The 22,397-nt window shown below is 48.7% G+C and overlaps 1 protein-coding gene across 1 annotated transcript in view; it reads right to left on the minus strand.

Moving 5' to 3' along the window:
* The window catches only part of HTT (huntingtin), a 118,946-nt gene that overhangs the window by 71,509 nt on the left and 25,040 nt on the right, over positions 1 to 22,397 (minus strand). Inside the window, exons 19-21 of the mRNA XM_081332918.1 lie at positions 22,210 to 22,349; positions 22,026 to 22,089; positions 20,893 to 20,993 (exon numbers count right to left, since the gene is read on the minus strand). Of these exons, the coding sequence (XP_081189044.1) occupies positions 20,893 to 20,993; positions 22,026 to 22,089; positions 22,210 to 22,349 (305 nt within the window). The remainder of the gene's footprint in view (positions 1 to 20,892; positions 20,994 to 22,025; positions 22,090 to 22,209; positions 22,350 to 22,397) is intronic.

Below are 22,397 nucleotides of genomic sequence, written 5' to 3' on the forward strand. Positions count from 1 at the left end.
CCTGACCCAAGTAATTCAGGGCCCGACTCATGTGGGGGGTCACACTCTCGACCTGGTGTTCATGTCCGGACAGTGGTTGGATGATCTGGAAGGGGGTTCACCGGTCACTGTTCCCCTGTCATGGTCCGACCATTATCTCCTGCGGCTGGTCTTCCGTTATGCTATCCCCCACTGCTAGGCTGCGGAACCGACCAGGTGGTTCCGCCCCAGGCGCCTAATGGACCCGGAACGGTTCCAGATGGCGCTTGGGTCTATACCCATCGCCCTCACTCACAGCCCAGTTGATGCCTTGGTTGATGCCTGGGATAGGGCGGCCGCTGAGGCACTTGACTGTGTTGTACCCTTGCGACCCCTGACCCGGCGCAGATCCCGTTGGGCTCCATGGTTTTCTGTGGAGCTCCGGGAGATGAAGCGTCGGAGACGGGGTCTAGAGAGCTGTTGGAGATCCACCCGATCCGAATCTGACCGAATGCAGTTAAGAATCTTTATAAGATCTTATCTTGCGGCGATGAGGACGGCGAAGGCTAATTACTTCGCTGCCCTCATTGCGTCCGCAGATAATCGCCCGGCCGCCCTGTTTAGGGTGACTCGCTCCCTTCTTAACCAGGAGGTGAGGGAGGATCCCTTGCAGGGGCGGGCCGAGGAGTTTAGTCATCATCTGACGGACAAAATCGCTCAGATCCGGGCCGGGTTGGCCTCTGACTGGGCGGAGTCTGACGTGGAGGAATCGGACGGTCTTGAGCATGTTATCTGGACTGAGTTCGATCCTGTTTCCCCTGATGATGTGGACAGGATGATGAGGAGGCTGAGCTCCACCACCTGTTTGTTGGACCCGTGCCCCTCCTGGCTGGTTTATGCGGCTCGGGAGGAGACACGAGGCTGGTTCCAGGCAGTAATAACTGCTTCCTTGAAGGAGGGTGTCTTCCCCGCCTCCCTGAAGGAGGCAGTGGTGAGACCCCTCCTCAAGAAGCCTGCCCTGGACCCGGCTGTTTTAAATAACTATCGTCTGGTCTCCAACCTTCGCTTTCTGGCGAAGGTTGTTGAGAGTGTGGTGGTGCATCAGCTTCCTCTGTTCCTGGATGAAGCTGATTATCTGGACCCGTACCAATCGGGTTTCAGGCCTGGGCACAGCACGGAGACGGCATTGGTCGCGCTGGTGAATGATCTCTGGCGGGCTCGGGACAGGGGTTGTTCCTCTGTCCTAGTCCTATTAGATCTCTCAGTGGCTTTCGATACCATCAACCATGGTATCCTACTGCGGCGTCTCAGGGGGTTGGGAGTGGGAGGCACTGTTTTGCGGTGGTTCTCCTCCTATCTCCTGGACCGCTCGCAGTCGGTGTTGACGGGAGGGCAGAGGTCCGCCCCGAGGCCTCTCGTTTCTGGAGTTCCTCAGGGGTTGGTTCTCTCGCCCCTCCTGTTCAACATCTATATGAAGCCGCTGGGCGAGATCATTCGTGGTTTTGGGGTGGGGTATCATCAGTACGCTGATGATACCCAACTTTTTTTCTCCACCCCGAACCAACCCAGCGATGCCCTCGCCGTGATGGCCCGTTGCCTGGAAGCGGTCCGGGTCTGGATGGGGAGAAACAGGCTTCGTCTCAATCCTGCCAAGACTGAGTGGCTGTGCATACCGGCATCTCGGGTCAACCAGACTATTCCATCTCTAACGATGGGGGGTGAGGTGTTACCCCCCGTTGATAGGGCTCGCAACTTGGGCGTCCTCCTGGATTCGCGGCTCAATTTTGAAGATCATATAGGAGCCGTGACCAGGGGGGCTTTTGCCCAGGTTTGCCTGGTGCGCCAGCTGCGACCCTACCTGGACCGAGATGCCCTACGCACAGTCACCCATGCGCTCGTGACCTCCCGTTTAGACTACTGCAACGCTCTCTACATGGGGCTGCCCTTGAGGACCACCCGGAGGCTTCAGCTGGTGCAGAATGCGGCCGCGCGAGTCGTGATGGGGGTCCCCCGATACTCCCATGTAACACCTCTACTCCGCGAGCTGCATTGGCTTCCGGTTGCCCTTCGGGTGAGATTCAAGGTGCTGGTGATGACCTATAAAGCCCTAAATGGCGAGGGTCCGGGATATCTGAGGGAACACCTGCTGCCAGCATCAAGCTCCCTTCGGCCAGTGCGCTCCCACAGGGAGGGTCTTCTCAGGGTGCTGCCGGTAAAAGATTGCCGGCGGGTAACACCCAGGGGTAGGGCCTTCTCAGTGGGCCAGCCTGCCCTTTGGAACCAGCTGCCCGCGGAGCTTAGGACTGCCCCCGACCTCCGCTCATTCCGCCGGGACCTGAAGACCTGGCTTTTCGAGCTCTCTGGCCCAGGCTGAGAATTTTTTAATTTTTAATTTTAACTGGGGTTTTTATTTTCTCTCAGGGTTTCATTTAATCTTTTTTAATTGTTTTAACTTTTGTATGGATTTTCTTTTAAATACCCTGTAAACCGCCCTGAGTCCTTCGGGAAAGGGCGGTATATAAATCTAAATAAATAAATAAATAAATAAATAAATAATTATTATTATTATTATTACTCACTTGGTCAGAGTCCAGAAGACAGTAGTTGACCCGCAGTTGAACAAGCTGAGCAAGAAGGTCCAAGACTTGCCGTTGCAGTTGTACTGATGTGGTGGTTGTGTATTGCTTGAGCGCTTTGATGACCAGCGGTTCAAAGAGACGGATGTGGTTGTGAATGATATTCTAAGGGGAAAAGAAAAGGGCGGTGACTCAGTGGAACACCGGGCGAAAAGAAAGCCGTGGAAGAATGGCCTCCCACCTTTGCGGCCCCATTTCGGGACACCCCCCCCTGCAAATGACTCCACACCGTAAGAACAGCTGAAGGGCAAGATCTCATGCAGGGATGAGCCCAATGCCGGGCTGTGGCCTTTTGGCCACCAGGCTGCGTGAATAGCTGGCCAGTGCTCAGGCGAGTGTGCGTACGCTCGCCACCCCTCGCGCTAGCATTGCCACAAGCGTCACGCAGGTGTAATGCTGCTACATCACGCAGGTGCTAGCATCGCTCCGAGCGTTGCCTGGGTGCATTGCTTGCAGCACACGCACGCAGTCACATTTGCGTCTGCGCGTGCACGCATAAAGGCAATTGCCCCTGCCTTTCCCACCAGGTTGCCAACTGAGAAAGATTGGGGACTCTTGAACTAATGGACTCAGGGGAAGCTGTGCAAAGAACTCTCTATCTTTAAAGTAGCCTTGTTCTTTTTAAAAAAAACCTCTTACACAAGTAGTCCGGAAGACAAAGATTTCCTACAAGTTGTTGAATCCTGCAAGGGATTCCAGATGGCAGATCCTGCTAAAATCGGAGGAAACCCTTTCAGGTGGGGGACACCCAGAGGAGATACAGAAACTCTACCCTCAGTTGCACGGACAACACTGAGTGGTGAGATTCACAGTAACTTATTTCAGGACTCAAGGCAGGTGGGTGGAGGGGGGGCCTCCAAACCTGGCAATTTTAAGGCTTTTGAGCTTCAACTCCCAGAATCCCCCAGCTGGCAGAGCTGGGAGGTGAAGTCCACAAGTCTTCAAGTTGCCAAGTTCGGAGAGCCCTGGTCTATGGTTAAAGAAAAATACCCTGCCCCAGATAAATATTCAACATGTTTCTCTTACAGTATTTTTTTTAAAAAATGTGCTTTGTGTTGTACCTTGTCAGCCCGGTGCTTAGCCGTATTTGTGGCGCCAGTTTTCACTTGCGCAGAAACCTTTTGCAATATGTCAAACCAGCTATAAGAGCAAATATTAACACAGGGTTAGGATTTAGAGTCAACGATTCACACAACAACAACAACAAAACCTTTGTAACTGAACCTGAGCTAACACAAGCAGCTTCGGGCAGGCGTGAGACAAGGTTGTTCGTTCAAAAATGACACAATTTATTTATTTATTTATTTATTTTAATCCCATTTATATCCCGCCCTTCTCCGAAGACTCAGGGCGGCTTACAATTTAAGCACAAACCAATGTGCTTAGCAATAGCCTTCATTCTATGCATATGCCTGCTTATTAGGGCTTTTGCCCCCAAGTGGCATTATTACAAAGTCAGCTTAATTGCCCCCAACAATCTGGGTCCTCATTTTACCTACCTGGGAAGGACGGAAGGCTGAGTCAACCTTGAGCCTGGTGGGATGCGAACCTGCACTAATTGCAGGCAGCTGGTGTTACTTAAGGAGGCATTAGCCCACTGCGCCACCAAGGCTCTATTTGGGATTATGCCTGGTTTCATTTATTTTTATTTATACTTCTTAACTAACCATCCATCTCCCTTGCTTTTACCATTTGAACATATCCCAGCAAAAAGCATGGCAACGACTGTGTTAATAATCACTGCCGTTTTTTCCTTTTATTTTATTTAGTATACTACCAACGAATCGCGCCACCTTAGAAACAGATTAAATAAATAAATGCAACAGGTTCTGCACGACAGACTTGGATGTGCTTTTAAAATGAATGCAAAAGTAAAGTAGCATTTGTGTACCACCTTCCCCAAAAACCTCTAGATAGCTTAAATCTCTTTGGATAAAAACATCCATAAAACCTATCATCATCCCAGTTATCTTAAAAGTCTAGCATGGTGAACAGATTTTCCAATTTTAATTTTTGGCTCCCCCAAAAAAGGGATCCTTTTATTTTCAAAACAGAGAATAATTTGGTAGCTGCTTTTTTTTTGCATACGTTAAAGTTTAACTGGCTCAGATTCTAACAAAGAAGATTTTTTTTCCCAATAACTAACCAGCAATTCTGACTGCCAGGCCAGACTATGCAAAGCCTAATAAGCAAGAGCGATTTGTTGTTACTTCTAACAAATGGCTAATTGAGACTTTTAAGACATCCTGCACTTTGTCCAACCTGTTAGGTTAGGCAACTTTGAGACATGTGGACTTCAACTGTCTGGGGAATTCTGGGAGTTGTAGTCCACCTGTCTTAAAAGCTGTCAAGCTTGGACACCACCCCCCCCCCTTTTTTTTAAAGCACTGCAATACTTAGGCGTCTATTTCTCCTGCCTTTAGAGTTCAGTAATTCTAGACAGGATGGCAAACTGGTCACCGGTTTGGAAGGATAAAAGTGCCTCCTACCCCGAGGTGTCCCGTTCCTGCTCGGCCTGCATCATATTCCGCAAACTGGCATCGGCGAGGGCCTGGGTGAATTGGGTGTAGGGGGCCATGAAGCAGCAGTGGTAAAGGCCCGGCCTTAAGTTGGAGGAGCCCAAGCGCTGGCATTTGCCCTGAGCTCGGCAAGCGTTGGAAGACCAGCTGTCGAACTGAGAGGCCAGGTTAGTGCCAAACAAGGTCTTCAGTAACTGTTGGAAGCGGGAAGAAGCAGCTTTGTGAGAGTATGGAAAATCACAGTGATGCTAAACCAAAAAGAGAATGGAGGAGGAGGAGGAGGAGGAGGAGGAGGAGGAGGAGGGCGGCGGCCTTAAGCTCTGCCATTAGGAGAGATGGATGGGACCGGAGCCCGCACCAGCTGGAGATCTTGAAAGGGGAGACTCTGCACCCTCTTTTGGTCCTTGCCCTCCTCCATCCAACTGACTTTCTGCTTATTTATTTGATTGCTGAATGGCCCAAGGGCCCGCAATGTGACTTATGTTGCTCCAGAACAAACGATAACACGCAGAGTTCAAGAATGTCTCCTTAGGAAATTTTAAGGCAGCCGGGAGGATCTTATCACAGCCATACCAGAAGCAGTTAGAAGCTTAGCTTCCTTACGATAGCCAATTAAAACATCTATCCCGTTGCAATTCTAGGGCTCCGTATTATGGGATTTTATTATGGTTTTATCTTAATTTAATATATTATCTCCTATACTGCATTGTCAACATACACACATGATTTCTCTCTCTCTCTCTCTCTCTCTCTCTCTCTCTCTCTCTCTCTCTCTCTCTCTCTCTCTCTCTCTCTCACACACACACACACACACACACACACAGCATTTTGAAGTGAGGTTTCGGTCAGACCAGGGGTAGGCAACCTTGGCTCTTTTATGACTCGTGGACTTCAACTCCCAGAATTCCTGAGCCAGCCATCCTAGCTCAAGAATTCTGGGAGTTGAAGTCCACAAGTCATGAAGGGGCCAAAGTTTCCCCCATGCTGGCTCAGGAATTCTGGGAGTTGAAGTCCACCAGTCATGAAGGGGCCAAATTTTCCCCCATGCTGGCTCAGGAATTCTGGGAGTTGAAGTCCACCAGTCATGAAGGGGCCAAATTTTCCCCCATGCTGGCTCAGGAATTCTGGGAGTTGAAGTCCACCAGTCATGAAGGGGCCAAAGTTTCCCCCGTGCTGGCTCAGGAATTCTGGGAGCGCTATCTTGGCATTAGATAAGGGTCAACGGAATTCAGGAAGGGTTGGATTAGGCCAGGGGTAGGCAACCTTGGCTCATTTATGACTTGTGGACTTCAACTCCCAGAATTCCTGAGCCAGCATGGCTCAGCTTGGAAACCTCTCCCTTTCCCCTCAGCATGGCTGGCTGAGGAATTCTGGGAGTTGAAGTCCACGAGTCACAAAAGAGCCAAGGTTGCCTACCCCTGGGTCAGACAGTTGTGTCAAATTTGGGTTCAAATCTACACTGGGAGGGATTAAAGTAATGCAATGCAGCTGACTGAAGGAAGAACTCTTCTCCGAGAAAGACGCAAGGGGAGACATTTTAAAGATTCTTTGTTACCTGCTGAACACACACCGTCGCCATGACTGGTTCTTTGTTGAAACAGGATTTCAGGTAACACAGAATTTCTTCCACATACTAAAAAACAGAAAGGCAGAATTAGGCATTGCCCAAACAAGCACTGAGCATGCTGCAGTAGCAAACGAATAATTAAGAATACAAAGTTCCATGAAGAAATACAACTTTTCTTGGCAGGCTGTGCACATTCCGCAGAAGGCAAACGTGTTTGGCATTTTTTAGGCCCCATGAAGCTCTTAATTCTTATCACTCAATCACAATAGTGTTGATAAGCATCAATTAGTTTTTAGATGTTTTTAATTTGTTTTTATAAATAATTCAAGGCGGTTAACGCTCCTTCCTATTTTCCCTGCAACAAGCCTGTGAGCTGAGTTCAAAGCTCTAAACCAGGGGTAGGCAACTTTGGCTCTTTGATGACTCGTGGACTTCAACTCCCAGAATTCCTGAGCCAGCCATGCTGAGGGGAAAGGAAGAGGTTTCCAAGCTGAGCCATGCTGGCTCAGGAATTCTGGGAGTTGAAGTCCACGAGTCATAAAAGAGCCAAGCTTGCCTACCCCTGTTCTAAACTAATAAAGTCTACATTAATTAACATTAATTATGTTTTCATATGTTCCTCTAACTAAGGGGTCTTCAGACATGGCCCTTTGATGACTCGTGGACTTCAACTCCCAGAATTCCTCAGCCAGGCACGCTGGCTGAGGTATTCTGGGAGTTGAAGTCCACAAGTCATAAAAGGGCCACGTTTGAAGACGCCTGCTCTAACTGAATTGGCTGAGAGACATTTGAAAACACTGTAAGCCAGCATGAACCCACCTTTCCAATGTCTTGTAGAGTTGCCAGTTCTAAGATCTGAGAGAGAACATCCAAAGCTGATCTCAGGAATGCACCAAACTTTTCATTGACGTTTTGGAGATCGAGTGTGACCTTACCAAATAAAGAAAAAGAAAGACATAGAATTCTTTATTGGCCAAATGTGATTGGACACACAAGGAATTTGTCTCCAGTGCAGAAGCTCTCAGCCAGCCAGCTCAAGGAATTCTGGGAGTTGAGTCCTCAAGTCATAAAATGGCCATGGTTCCCCACCCCTGCTAGCTCAGGAATTCAGGGAATTGAAGTCAACAGGTCATAAAGGGGCTGTAGATCCTGTGGTGGGATTCAAATATGTGGACAACCAGTTCTCTGTGTGGATGCCACTTCTGGAAGTCCATTCTGGGCCTGGGCAACAAAAAATTAGCTACCGGTTCTGCGAACTGGCTGAATCCCACCACTGTGTAGTTCCCACCTCTGCCTTAGAACCTGGGTCTTGCATATTAAAATGGCGGGCTCAGGAATTCTGGGAGTTGAAGTCCACAAGCCATAAAAGGGGACCGTAGTTCCCCACCTCTGCCTTAGAACCTGGGTCTTACATATTAAAATGGCGGGCTCAGGAATTCTGGGAGTTGAAGTCCACAAGCCATAAAAGGGGACCGTAGTTCCCCACCTCTGCCTTAGAACCTGGGTCTTACATATTAAAATGGCGGGCTCAGGAATTCTGGGAGATGAAGTCCACAAGCCATAAAAGGGGACCATAGTTCCCCACCTCTGCCTTAGAACTTGGGTCTTACATATTAAAATGGCGGGCTCAGGAATTCTGGGAGATGAAGTCCACAAGCCATAAAAGGGGACCGTAGTTCCCCACCTCTGCCTTAGAACTTGCATCTTACATATTAAAATGGCGGGCTCAGGAATTCTGGGAGTTGAAGTCCACAAGCCATAAAAGGGGACCGTAGTTCCCCACCTCTGCCTTAGAACTTGGGTCTTACATATTAAAATGGCGGGCTCTGGAATTCTGGGAGATGAAGTCCACAAGCCATAAAAGGGGACCGTAGTTCCCCACCTCTGGCTTAGAACCTCATATATTAAAATAAAGCCAAAAAAAAGCAATAGCAGAAATCACATGAAGTGACCTTATAGAAAAGCACAGAGGTCTTCTTCTCCCTGCAAACTTGGAAAACCTACGGGTGACGGAGAGGCCCAATGGCGAGTGACCTAATTTAACAACACAATCTTAGCTAGTAAGGCATGTTTCTGACAGCTGGCAAAAAGAAAGAAAGACTCCTTAATTTCTATCCAAAACTACAGAAAAGGCAGTTTGCAAGTCAAACCAAAGCAGGGCAGAGAGCGGACTCCAGATTATACAAAACACAAAAAGCATCAGCGCTACGAGTCAACGCCCGGCACTTCCTAGCCAAGATCTAAGGAATTCGTAACGCTGCGGCATGGATTGCTCAGGAAATGTGCTGGGATACAAATACCTTATAGTTGGCGTAGGTTGCCTTCAGAACGTCGTAGAGCTTGAGATAGGATGGGAGATGATAGAAGTGACCCAACGTGGAGGATGATTTACTTGGAGGAGCGGGGCTGGAAATGTCACTTTGCCGGGGAGCTGATAAATCAAGCAAGGAGAGAGAGAAATTCCTTAATAACGTTAACGCTCTTGAGTGTTGTGACTCAGGGCCAGCCTGTGGGTCCGGCAGCCGGCTCAGATGTCTCGGATGACTCAGATGAGGGGGAGGAGGAGTGTGTGGAAGACGAACCGGCTGATGATGGCTTGGAGGCTTCGCAGAGCCCCCAGCCGGGGCCCTCTTCTCAGCTGCGTGAGCCCGATAGTGCGGAGGATGATGACCCACAGCTGGCCCTGTTCAAGGACGCCCGACGCAGGAGGCAGTCGAGCAGGACCAAACAGAGAAAGGCTGTGGGACTCCTCGGGAGGAGGCACAGGGAGGCCACGCCCTGAACTCTAAATAAAAGGAGTGTTTGGGGAAGGGCTGGTTGCTGAAAGCAACCCTTCCGTTTGAGGATTCAAGTTCCAGTGTTTTTGTTTCTTGTTCTGTTATTTGAGTAATAAATCTTGGCAGACGCTTTCCAGCCTTAGACGCTCTCCAGTCTCTACTGTTTGAACAGGGGTTTGCCTTATTGCAAGGCCGGTAGCAGGCTGGTTCAGAACATTGAGCGCTCCTCTCAATACCTCTGTGGATTACGCGCGAAGGAAGTCAGTTCTAGGCAAACTGCGGTCAAACAGACGCCGCAAGCTAACCTCTTTCCCTCTCCTTCTGTTCCAAGGGAGAGCCCAAACTCGGTAGCTAACTTGAAGAGCACGGAGCCGAGGGATCCTGGCTTCTGGGGGCCATGCTTGGAACTGCTTCGCTACATGTGACAGATTAAGATGCCTTAATCATGAGGTCCCCAATCTTTTGGGGCACCAGGAACCAGTTCTGCGGAGAGAGGATTTGCCGCGGACCGGTGGGCACGTGGTTTTGTGTGCTGCCTGCATCCCGCAGATGGGGGCTTTGCTGGTTTGTGCGGACCGGTTACTGTCATGCCACAGCCCGCTCCTGGTCCACGGACCGGGGGATTGGGGACCCTTGATTTAGAGCAGAGGTCCCAAACCTTTTGGGCCCCAGGGACCGGTTCCGCAGGAAGAGGTTTCTCCACGGACTGGAGGGTGCGTGGTTTTGTGTGCTACCTGCATGCCGCGGATGGGGCTTTGCTGGTTTGCGCGGACCGGTTGCTGGCGTGCCGCGGCTCTCTACCGGTCTACGGACCAGGGGTTGGGGACCCCCTGCCTTAATCGTAAACCCCAAAGGAATTTCATCCATGAAACTCATGGGGAGCAGCAGCTGAGGACTGAGCCGGACAGTAATTCACAAAAACTGTCGGGATCAGAAATCAGAAACGTTGAACTTGGGATTTACTAATTAGGGTGAACTGTGGCTACAGAAACGGCGAGTTTACACTACTCGGGAAAAGTAAAAGGTGGAAAGTCGATGTTCATGCTTTATTCTACTGCCACGGAGGAAGTCAGAGGTCAATGCTCTTTTCTCTTTCTCCCCACCCTCCCCCATCTCTTTTTCCCTTTTCCCTCCCGGCTGGGTCCTACTATTAGTTTTTGGTGTTTTATTTTATAATCCAATAAAAAGTTAGTCATACGTAGAAATGTATTCATCTTTTAAGATTCCACAAGAATCCTGGCAGTTATGGCCCCGCCTCTCCGTTTCGATCTTACGTTTGCGTAGAAGAGTTGAACGCACTGTACACAGGGGGGGTGTCTTCAACTTACAGCCACAGTTGAGCCCAACGTTTATGTTGTTAAGTGAGGCATTTGCTAAGTGAGTTTTGACCCGTTTTACGATCTTTCTTGCCACGGCTGTTAAGTGAATCAATGCAGGTCGTTAAGCTAGTCACCCGGTTGTTAAGAGAATCTGGCTTCCCCCGTTGACTTGGCCTGTCCAAAGGGTCGCAAAAGGGGAATCACGTGACTTTGAGATACAGCGACCGTCATAACTACGAGCCAAGAATCAGACAAGTGGAGGTTTTTAAGAAGAGACTGGACAGCCATTTGCCTGAAATGGTATAAGGTTTCCTGCCTGAGCAGGGAGTTGGACTAGATGACCTCCAAGGTCCCTTCCAACTTTATTATTATCATTATTATTATTATTATTATTATTATTATTATTATTATTATTATTATTATTATTATTATTATTATTATTATTATTATTATTATTAAGTTGGGATTCAAGTTTGGGTTCCATTTTAACTGAATAAAGAGCCTTCCTTAATAATATCTATCTATCTATCTATCTATCTATCTATCTATCTATCTATCTATCATCTATCTATCTATCTATCTATCTATCTATCTATCTATCTATCTATCTATCTCTATATCTATGTCTACACCTACATCTGACTAAATCTATATCTATAATCTAATCTATCTATCTATTAAAAAAAATCATTTAGACTTTATCACATCATTCTCCAAACCTGGGCTGTTTTGACTGGTCTTTTTAGGACTTATGGCTGCCGTGGCTTGTTCTGCAACGTCTTTTTCTTTCCCTTTGCGACGGATTGGACTCAGCGAAGGTGTGTTGGTTAGAGACGGTAACGTGGCCTAGAGGAAAAAAAATAATAATTAAAAAAATCCTTCTCGCCATTCCCTTCAGGCGGGGCAAAGTTTGGAAGTGGGGGGGGCGTGCCCCACCCCCGGAGGTTTTTAAGAAGAGATTGGACAATCGTTTGTCTGAAGTGGTTTAGGGTTTCCTGCCTAAGCAGGGGGTTAGACTAGAAGACCTCCAAGGCCCCTTCCCACTGTGTTACTCTGTTACTCTGCAAACGTACACTAAATCAGGGGTCCCCAACCTCCGGGCCGTGGACAGCAGCGGGCCGTGGCATGCCAGCAACCAGTCCACGCAAACAAGCAAAGCCCCATCCGCGGTGGCAGTGCCGCATCGCACAGGCATCGTTGCCACACACCTTGCGCGGGGGATGGCAGCGCCACGAGCGGCAGTGGCACGCCACACAAAGGTGGCGGCATTGCTACAAATGTGCAGGTGGCGGTAGCGTCACGGGCTGCAGGTGGGCCGTGGCGCAATCCTTGCATGGAGGGGGTTGGCGGTGCAATCCTCGTGCCGGGGCGGCATCACTGTGGGCCACAGCGCGAGCCCGCACTGGTGGTAGCATCACCACGAGCCTGGCAGTGCCACAATCCTCACACAGGCCCCGCATGTCGCTGAGAGCCTCGCGCACATGCTCGCAGCCCTGTTTGTGTGGTGCACATGCTCACAGGCTGTTTGTACGCACGTGTGGCTGCATTCACGTTTGGGCATGCGTGCGTAAGGCGCCTGCCCTTCCCTCTCCCACCAGGCCGCCAATCCAAGCCGGCCTGGTCTAATGGGTTTGGGGTATTTTATTTAGTAATGTTTAATTATTGTAATGGGCTAGTTCTATTTAATCTTATTTTTTTAACTTTTGTACATTGTATTTTTATTGTATTTTTATTGCCCTGTACACCGCCCTGTCCTTCGGGAGAAGGGCGGTATAGAAATTAAATTAATAATAATAATAATAATCCAAAAAGGTCGGAGACCCCTGTCCTAATTCACAGAAGAGGTCAGGTGAAGAGCGATGCTTCTGGTGTTCACGGCCAAACGATGCATAATTGGAGTGGATGAATTTCAAGTGCTGGGAATGAGCAGGGGGACCCCAAACGGTCGCTAAACGAACAGTTGTGAAGTCGAGGATTATCCGAAACAAAGTCTTACGCTCCCCCTTACCTCAAAACAAGCCAACAACGTCCAGGCAACAAACGTACCTTTAGTGTCGGGCCGGGAACGGCATCGTCCAGAATGTGGGAGCAAATATTGATGACCTTCAGCAAATGGGAAAAGAGGTGGTTGACCATCAGGGCGAGCGTCTGGTCAGCCAGGGCCGCCCACGAATCCTCCTGCTTAGCGGCGGCAACGCTCGCTTCGTCCTCGCTGTGCGTCCAAGGGTTTTGCAGCGATTTGGAAGCGCTGGCTGAAAGCACGACAAGCGTTGGAAAATAAAAAACTAGAGATGGCTGAATTGTTTTGATTAAAGAAAAGAAGGACTTTCGTTTTTACGTGGAGAGTGGGGTTTTGTGCTGGAGGTGGGGAGGGGGGAAAAATGAAAACTTTGATTTTGGGTTTGAATAATTAGGTTGCTATAGAAATGGCTAGTGTGTGATCAGAGAAGATGCTACAGGTAGATGTCATCAGACAGATAAGCAGTATAGTATTTTTGTAACATAGGAAATGCGACAACATTGGGATGGTGTGTCTAAGTGGAAAGCCTGGATATAGGATGGATGTGTGTGTGTGTGTGTGTGTGTGTGTGTGTGTGTGTGTGTGTGTGTGTGTGAATTTTTTGGATTGCTAACAAAGAATTAAAGGGAAACTGATATGATCATTTCAAACTTATTTGTTCTCATCAGTCAGCTATACCCTTCTGAGATTCGAACCTGGGCCGATTGCACCTTAGGCAATTGTTCTAACCTTTAGGCCTCTGGCTCTTTCTCGCTTTGTTAGCTGAGAAGCAAGGGAGATATGTGTTAAGTGTTTGTTAAGGTTAGGCTGAAACAGGAAATAAGATATGTCCCATGTTTGGGGCCTAGCAAGGTACTCTAAATACTTAACACACACACACACACACACACAAACACACACATATATATATATATACACATAATAAGTAAAGTAAGGTAAAGTTTCCCCCGCACATGCGTGCTAGTCGTTTCCGACTCTAGGGGCCAGTGCTCATCTCCGTTTCAAAGCCGAAGAGCCAGCGCTTGTCCGAGGACGTCTCCGTGGTCATGTGGCCGGCATGACTAGACGCCAAAGGCGCACGGAACGCTGTTACCTTCCCACCGTAGTGGTCCCTATTTTTCTACTTGCATTTTTACGTGCTTTCGAACTGCTAGGTTGGCAGAAGCTGGGACGAGTAACAGGCGCTCATTCTGTTACGCAGTACTCGGGATTCGACCCGCCAAACTGCCGACCTTCCGATCGACAAGCTCAGCGTCCTAACCCACTGAGCCACCGCGTCCCTTATATATACACATACATACATACATATACATACATACATACATACATACATACATATATATATATATATGCTTCCTTTTTCTGGTTATTTGGCTGTAACTTTTCATAAAACACAGATAACGGAACAAACTTTGTTGCATTACACTCGACTAAATTATCTTTCCATTGATATATAATTTTATGGTATTACTCTAAAAAAAAGTAGTGTTGTTAGCCATCAAACCTGAAAAATACACTTTTCCCAAAAGGTTTCCACAATTTTGGGCCACTACTGTATAGACTTGAAGCCTTTGAACTACGGTGCTGGAGAAGACTCCTGTGAGTCCCTTGGACTGCCAGGCGATCAAACCGGTCGGTCCTAGAGGAGATCAACCCTGACTGCTCTTTAGAAGGCCAGATCCTGAAGCTAAAACTCAAGTACTTTGGCCACCTAATGAGAAGGAAGGACTCACTGGAGAAGAGCCTAATGCTGGGAAAGATCGAGGGCAATAGAAGAAGGGGACGACAGAGAATGAGGTGGCTGGATGGAGTCACTGAAGCAGTAGGCGTGAGCTTAGATGGACTCCAGAAGATGGTAGAGGACAGGAAGGCCTGGAGGAACGTTGTCCATGGGGTCACGATGGGTCGGACACGACTTTGCAACTAACAACAACATATCTATATATCTATATCTATATCTATATCTATATCTATATCTATACCTATATCTATATCTATATCTATATCTATATCTATATCTATATCTATATATCTATATCTATCTATCTATCTATCTATCTATCTATCTATCTATCTATCTATCTATCTATCTATCTATCTATATATATGTCTATCTATATCTATATCTCATTGGCCACCTAATGAGAAGGAAGGACTCGCTGGAGAAGAGCCTCATGCTGGGAAAGGTTGAGGGCAAGAGAAGAAGAATGGGACGACAGAGAATGAGGTGGCTGGACGGAGTCACTGAAGCAGGAGGCGTGAGCTTAAATGGACTCCAGAAGATGGTAGAGGACAGGAAGGCCTGGAGGAACGTGGTCCATGGGGTCGCGATGGGTCGGACACGACTTCACAACTAACAACACTGTATAGACAGATAAGGCTCCCCAGGGTTCAACACCTGCGAGTGAAGATGAATTGTTCTCTTACCTGCCAGCAAGTTGCCAGCCAGGACCAAAGCATCTTGGTGAGCGGAGAGATCCAGAGGGAACGAAACGGAGGAAAGGAGAGACAGCAGCAATCCCACCATCCCGACCGTGCTCTTCTCCTGAGGCTCTTCCATGCCTCCCGGGAGAGAAAAACTGGAATTCGAGTTTTAACATGATCAGTTTCCACCACCGGAGGAATAAAACGCTGGCACGGAGCAAATGCAACGTAGTGCAGGCGGGTTTGTTTGCCAAAAGATTATTTGGCATGACTTAACATTCACCCCACAAGCGGGGGGGGGGGGTGTGCACTCACTATCCTGCTTGCGTGAGGTTTGGGGTTAGGCAAGACTCCACAGGGACTTCCTGTTGTGATTCTGTGTCAGCCTGTGCTCCCAGCAGCTGAGTCTGAGGGATCTGAGGAGGAGGAGGAGGAGGGGTTTGGAGAGCCTTCGGTGTCAGAGGGAGGCTCTGATGCACTGTAGGACTCTCAGCCTGGCCCCTCCAGTCGTGTTCCTCATGAGGCTCAGCTGTGTGAGGAGGAGGGGTCGGACTCAGAGGAGTCACAGCTGAATCTGTTCAGAGATGCTAGAAGCAGAAGGCAATCCAGCAGAGCAGAGAAAATCAATGAGGCAACTCAGTGAGAGGAGGAGAAGGCAGTGAGAAGCCACGCCTTGGGACTGATGATAAAAGGGGAAGGTGTGGGTGGGGCTGGTTGCTGAAGGCAACCGTTCGGAAACATTCACAGAGAATCCTGGTCTGTTCTTGCTAATCTGTTTCGACTCTTGTTTGTTGACTCTTGTTGGATGTTTGGAATCATGTATTTCTGGTTGAAGAAAATATTCTGCTGCTTTTTTGTTTGAAAGACTTTATCATTTGGAACTGTAAATAAATTTGGGTTGGGTTTTTTCCAGCCTATTGATTGTTAAAAGGAAAAAGGGGTTGTCCCTGACACACAAACAGGGCCGGTCGTAGGCTGGAACAGAACACTCCCCCCCCCACAAAATAAATTGTTCTTATGGGACACACCAGGGCCTCCCACCCCAGGGGACAAAAGAGAATTCATCGGGCTGGGCCAAACTTGAAGTGTGGAAGGGGATCAAAAAGAGCTGGTCATACATGCTTTGTAGATTATTGTCCTCCCATCAGCACCAGAATGCCCCAGCCAGCATGGGAGTGGAAGGCTGCCAAGGCTGGAGACCCCTGCTCTGGACCCCCCCCCCACCCTTTCCAGGAAGGGAACGCTAACCAGCTGCAACTTACCCACAATGCCATCCCACGTTCCAGGTGCAAACCGGAAACGATGAGGACAAAACACACAAGGCTTCGCAGCAGCCAAACTGGGAACCGCAAGGGAGGAAAAATATGAGGATCAGCAAGAAGAGGGAAATGTGGGAGAGACGCAGCGCGGGGCGCTGCTTTGGTAGATAAACGGGCGTAGTTGAGATGGAAGAAAGGACAAGTCTTAAATAAAAAAAAAGCACAACTGGTAAAAATCCGGGACGTCAAAAAGGATCCAGGATCAAAACTCACCGTCAGAGATCGTGAAGGCGAGGTTGTCAACGCGTGGGATACTGCCGAGATCACTCTGGAAAGATTGTTCTCCACCATGACGTCTGCTGGACTTTGCATCAGATTGTACCCTCTGTATGTTCTAGAACAACACGGACGCAGGTCATTAAAACTTTTCTTACCAAACGTTCATCGGGGCTGGTTAAGGAGGAAAAGGACATTTAACATCTAACATTTAAAGGTAAAGGTAAAGGTTCCCCCGCACATGCGTGCTAGTCGTTTCCGACTCTAGGGGCCGGTGCTCATCTCCGTTTCAAAGCCAAAGAGCCAGCGCTTGTCCGAGGACGTCTCTGTGGTCATGTGGCCGGCATGACTAGACGCCAAAGGCGCACGGAACGCTGTTACCTTCCCACCGTACTGGTCCCTATTTTTCTACTTGCATTTTTACGTGCTTTCGAACTGCTAGGTTGGCAGAAGCTGGGATGAGTAACAGGCGCTCACTCTGCTACGCGGCACTCGGGATTCGACCCGCCAAACTGCCGACCTTCTGATCGACAAGCTCAGCGCCCTAACCCACTGAGCCACCGCGTCTAACATTTACATCCCTTCTAATGGAGGCTTTATTTGACCTGAAGAGGAGCTTCCGTTTAATCAGAACAGAGCTGGAAGGGACCTTGGAGGTCATCTAGTCCAACCCCCTGCTCAAGCAGGAGACCCTGTACAATTTCAGACAAGGGGCTGTCTAGTCTCTTCCTAAAAAATCTCCAGTGATGAAGCACCTACAACTTCTGGAGGCAAAGTTGTTCCACTGTTTAATTATCCTCGCTGTCAGGAACTTTCTTCTTAGTTCCCGGTTGCTTCTCTGCTTAGGTAAGTTCCATCCGTTGCTTCTTGTCCTGCCTTCTGGTGCTTTGGAAAATAAGTGGACCCCCTCCTCCTCTTTGGGGCAGCCCCTCAAATACTGGAAGGGATGCGGTGGCTCAGTGGGTTAGGACGCTGAGCTTGTCGATCAGAAGGTCGGCAGTTTGGCGGGTCGAATCCTGAGCGCCGCGTAGCAGAGTGAGCGCCTGTTACTCGTCCCAGCTTCTGCCAACCTAGCAGTTCGAAAGCAGGTAAAAACGCAAGTAGAAAAATAGGGACCATTACGGTGGGAAGATAACAGCGTTCCATGCGCCTTTGGTGTCTAGTCATGCTGGCCACATGACCACGGAGACGTCCTCGGACAAGCGCTGGCTCTTCGGCTTTGAAACGGAGATGAGCACCGGCCCCTAGAGTCGGAAACGACCAGCACACATGTGCGGGGGAACCTTTACCTTTACCTTTTTACCTCAAATACTGGAAGACTGCTATCATGTCCCCGCTAGTCCTTCTCTTCTCTAGACTGGCCAAACCCAAATCCTGCAACCGTTCTTTGTATGTTTTAGTCCCCAGGCCTTTAATCAACTTTTGCCAAAGTCTCAACATCTTTTTTCTAATGGGGTGACCAAAATTGGATGCAATATTCCAGGTGTGGCCTTAGTAAGGCTTTATAAAGAGGTACTAATCCTTCGTGTGATTTTGATTCTATGCCTCTGATTACACAACCCAGGACTATATTCACTTTTTTGGCTACTGCCGCACACGGCTGGCTCGTGTTTAACTGATAGTCCACTCAGACTCCAAGGTCCCGCTCAGTTTGCGGCTGGAAACCTAATTTGTCAAGTTATTCAGCCGTTAAACTCCAGCAATTACAAGAATGCAAGTTAAACCCAAAGGTCCTTTTTTAGGAAGCAACTGGACTTTCTGGTTTTTCCTTTGAAGACGTTTTGCTTCTCATCCCAGAAGCTTCTTCAGCTCTGACTGGATGGTGGGGAAAATGGTAGAATTTATACTCCTTGCAGACAGCTGGTCATTTGCATCCTTTTAAAGAGTCCTTGAGGCCACCTGGAGGTTTATCTGTGTCCTCAGTGATGCTTTTTCAACTGGACTGTCTTGCTTTTCTTTGAAGACATTTCGCTTCTCATCCCAGAAGCTTCTTCAGCTCTGACTGGATGGTAGGGAATGGAAAGATTTATACTTCTTGCAGACCGCTGGTCATTTGCCTTCTTTTAGAGTCGCTGAGGCCACTTGGAGGTTTGCCTGTGTCCTGAAGGTCACCTGAGTGGTGCAAATGGGTGTGGAGCCTTCTTGGAACTGCTGAAAGGACTGTGACCTACAACACAGTCCTTTCAGCTGTTCCAAGAAGGCTCCACACCCATTTGCACCAATCAGGTGACCCTGAGGACACAGGTAAACCTCCAAGGGGCCTCAACGACTGCCTAAAAAAAAGGCAAATGACCAGTTTTCTGCAAGGAGTATAAATCCTCCCATTCCCCGCCATCCAGTCAGAGCTGAAGAATCTTCTGGGATGAAAAGCAAAACGTCTTCAAAGGAAAAAGAAGAAACTCCGGTTGCCTCTTGAAAAAAGCACCTTTGGGACAACCCTGACCTGGATGACGGAGAATCTCCGTGGACAAAGCAAGCTAAACTCGACGACAGATTTATCCGAAGTCAAAAGGAAGAGGTGAGTAATAACAGAAGGCTCTCCTCACCGATTTAAAGGAACGTTACCGAACGAGGCATTTGTTCCCTGCTAAAGGGAGCTCTACCTGGTGATGGTGCTCACGGCGAACTGGGAAGCTGGTGGTGTTTCATGCATCAAGAGCTTCAGGTAGACGCTGCTTTGCTCCTTCGCCAGAGCCACGACTGGATCAGCTTGCCCGGCGTCGCAACTGTAGAACAGTTTTGGAACCAGCCTGTGAGAAATAAGAGAGACAAGTGAGAAGGGCCTTCTTACAAAGAGGAAAAAAGAAAACCAGGGACACACTGGGCAGCTTCCACCCGGTGTGCAAGCATCCTTTTTTTTTTGGGGGGGGGGAAAGGTGGTGGAGAAAATAGACAGCAGCTTAGAGCAGGCCCTGAATGAAGCAGATTGCCGTATTTTCCCATATACGAGACGCTATTTTTCCCCCTGCAAACACCCTTTTCAAAAAATCAGTTGCGTCTTATACAAGGGCAGCGTTCTTATACACGGAAAAATAATGGTGACCGCCGCAGCCCAGGGTGTGGCGGTGTGGGTTCTTTACGTGCCGCTGCCATGCCGCCTGGTGCAGGGGTCAAGTACGGCCAGTCTAGCGAAAAGGACTAGGTGAGACATGATAGCAGTCTTCCAATATCTCAGGGACTGCCCCAAAGAAGAGGGAGCCAAGCTATTCTCCAAAGCCTCTGAAGGCAGGACAAGAAGCAACGGATGGAAACTCATCAAGGAGTGAAGCAACCTGGAACTAAGGAGAAACTTCCTGACAGTCAGAACAATTAACCAGTGGAACAACCTGCCTCCAGAAGCTGTGGATGCTCCAACACTGGAAGTTTTTAAAAAGAGACTGGACAGCCATTTGTCTAAAATGGTATAGGGTTTCCTGCCTGAGCAGGGGGGTTGGACTAGATGACCTCCAAGGTCCCTTCCAGCTCTATTCTGATTATTTTTATACTTGCCGGACAGGACAGCCGGTGAGGCATTGAGTAGGCCAGATAAAACTCAATTATATCCTTCTGTCCCTAGTGTTCCCTCCTCGTGGCTGGAGGTTTTTTGGGGGGTTGTTGGGGGGGGGGTCAGAATGGGGAACAACAGGCCTCAACTGAATCCCAGCAACAGTAGATGGCTGTGGGTTTCAGCAACTTGCATAGCTGCAAGTTTCACGTTACGGAACTGCCTGCTTCGACAGGCTGCCTTCCGGCTTTTCAGCCTCGCTGATCTCCAGCTTGAAATGTCAATCGCAACGCAGAAATCAGTGAGTTTTGGCTTCAATTTAGCCACTGATAATCCATTCGCTTTTCCTTTCCCTTTCAAGTCCTACCATTCAACGTTCTAGCTTTTGCAATGGGCTCCAAATCCTTCCGCGTAGGAGAATGTAAACTTTGTACTTTGGGGAAGCCTTGGGACAAGTGCATTTTGGGCCACGCGCGCAGTCTTCCCATGAAACATATTCGGGTTATTAAACCCCTGCCGGTTGACAACTGCTATTCCTAAAGCGCAATTCCCATTATGCATCAGATTTACAGCGTACGTTCTCCTTCTGTAGAAAAAAAAATGAGCAAATGTGGCAAGAACAGAAGAATTAAGTTTCGCTGAAGGGATAATACCTTACTAAAGACGCCGCTGCCACGCGCCTGACTCTGGGGTCTTCGTCCCCCAGGAGAGAAATGATGACTTCTTTCAGAACCCGGTCCTGAAGTTTTAACAGCTGTGGGGAAAAAGCAGTGCAAAAGCTGGTCAAGAAAAGCTATTTTTCCAAGCGGCTTGTAGACCGCACCTATAATTTTCAAAATAAGCACAAATTAAAGTCAGACAGAAATCCAGGGTTGGGTTCCCATCTTAAAAGGATGCTAAGACCCAAGAAAAAATGGTGCTGAGGTTCTCCTAAGCAGTGCTCTTTGCTGTCCCTCACCCATGGGCAGAAATCTCGCCAAGATTACTTCAAACATCAAACGTATATTCTGGGAACTATTCGGCAGGATACGTCTTCACCCTCTTTCTCTCACACAAGCTATCTGAACCGCGTTGCCTCCTGCTCCTCCGGAATGCAGCCCCTCCCGCCTGGGAATCCAGACTGCGTTCCACCACATCGACTCTTTAGATAAAACGTGCCGTGAAGGAGAAGAAGCAGAGAACAGCAGCTCTCTTTCAATGCACCGATAACTATTTTCACGAAATGAAGCACGCAGGCCTGACCCACATTACTGTTGTGACTCAGGGTCAGCCTGTGGGTTCGGCACCCGGCTCAGATGTATCGGATGACTCAGATGAGGGGGAGGAGGAGGGTGTGGAAGACGAACCGGCTGATGATGGCTTGGAGGCTTTGCAGAGCCCTCAGCCGGGGACCTCTTCTCAGCTGCGTGAGCCCGATAGTGCGGAGGATGATGACCCACAGCTGGCCCTGTTCAAGGACGCCCGACGCAGGAGGCAGTCGAGCAGGAACAAAGAAAGGCTGTGGGACTCCTCGGGAGGAGGCACAGGGAGACCACGCCCTGAACTCTAAATAAAAGGAGTGTTTGGGGAGGGGCTGGTTGCTGAAAGCAACCCTTCCGCTTGAGGATTCAAGTTCCTGTGTTTTTGTTTCTTGTTCTGTTAATTGACTATTAAATCTTGGCAAACGCTTTTCAGCCTTGGACGCTCTCCAGTCTCTTCTGTTTGAATAGGGGTTTGCCTTACTACAAGGCCGGAAGAGGGCTGGTTCAGAACAATTACGTCCGGCCTCAACCTGACGCTTACTCACCCCAGTATAATGATGATCCCCTCTATGCAGGTTGCTGTCCCTTTCTTCCAAAAATTGGATTAGCCTTAGCAGCAAAAGAAGATAAAAGCCGCTGTTATGGTCAAGCATCACGTTAAATGCTAAAGACAACATAATTTGTCCCGGGGGTGGGGGGGGGGAGGAGAAGTAACATACGGATGCGTACCGAAAATCTATTTCAGCCACCGTTTCCAGAAGCTCCGTCCTAACCAACCAGTAGGAGCAGTTTCTTAGGAGGAGGAGGTCAACCAGTAATTGCAGCCCGAAGGAACTGTGGCTGCTGCCACACAAGCTCATGATACAATGCTGAAAAGAGAAAAATTCCATTGCTTTTCCCAAAGGTGCGTTTTTTAG

Source organism: Vipera berus (assembly GCF_964194415.1).
Source record: "Vipera berus genome assembly, chromosome: 7".
NCBI lineage: Eukaryota > Metazoa > Chordata > Lepidosauria > Squamata > Viperidae > Vipera > Vipera berus.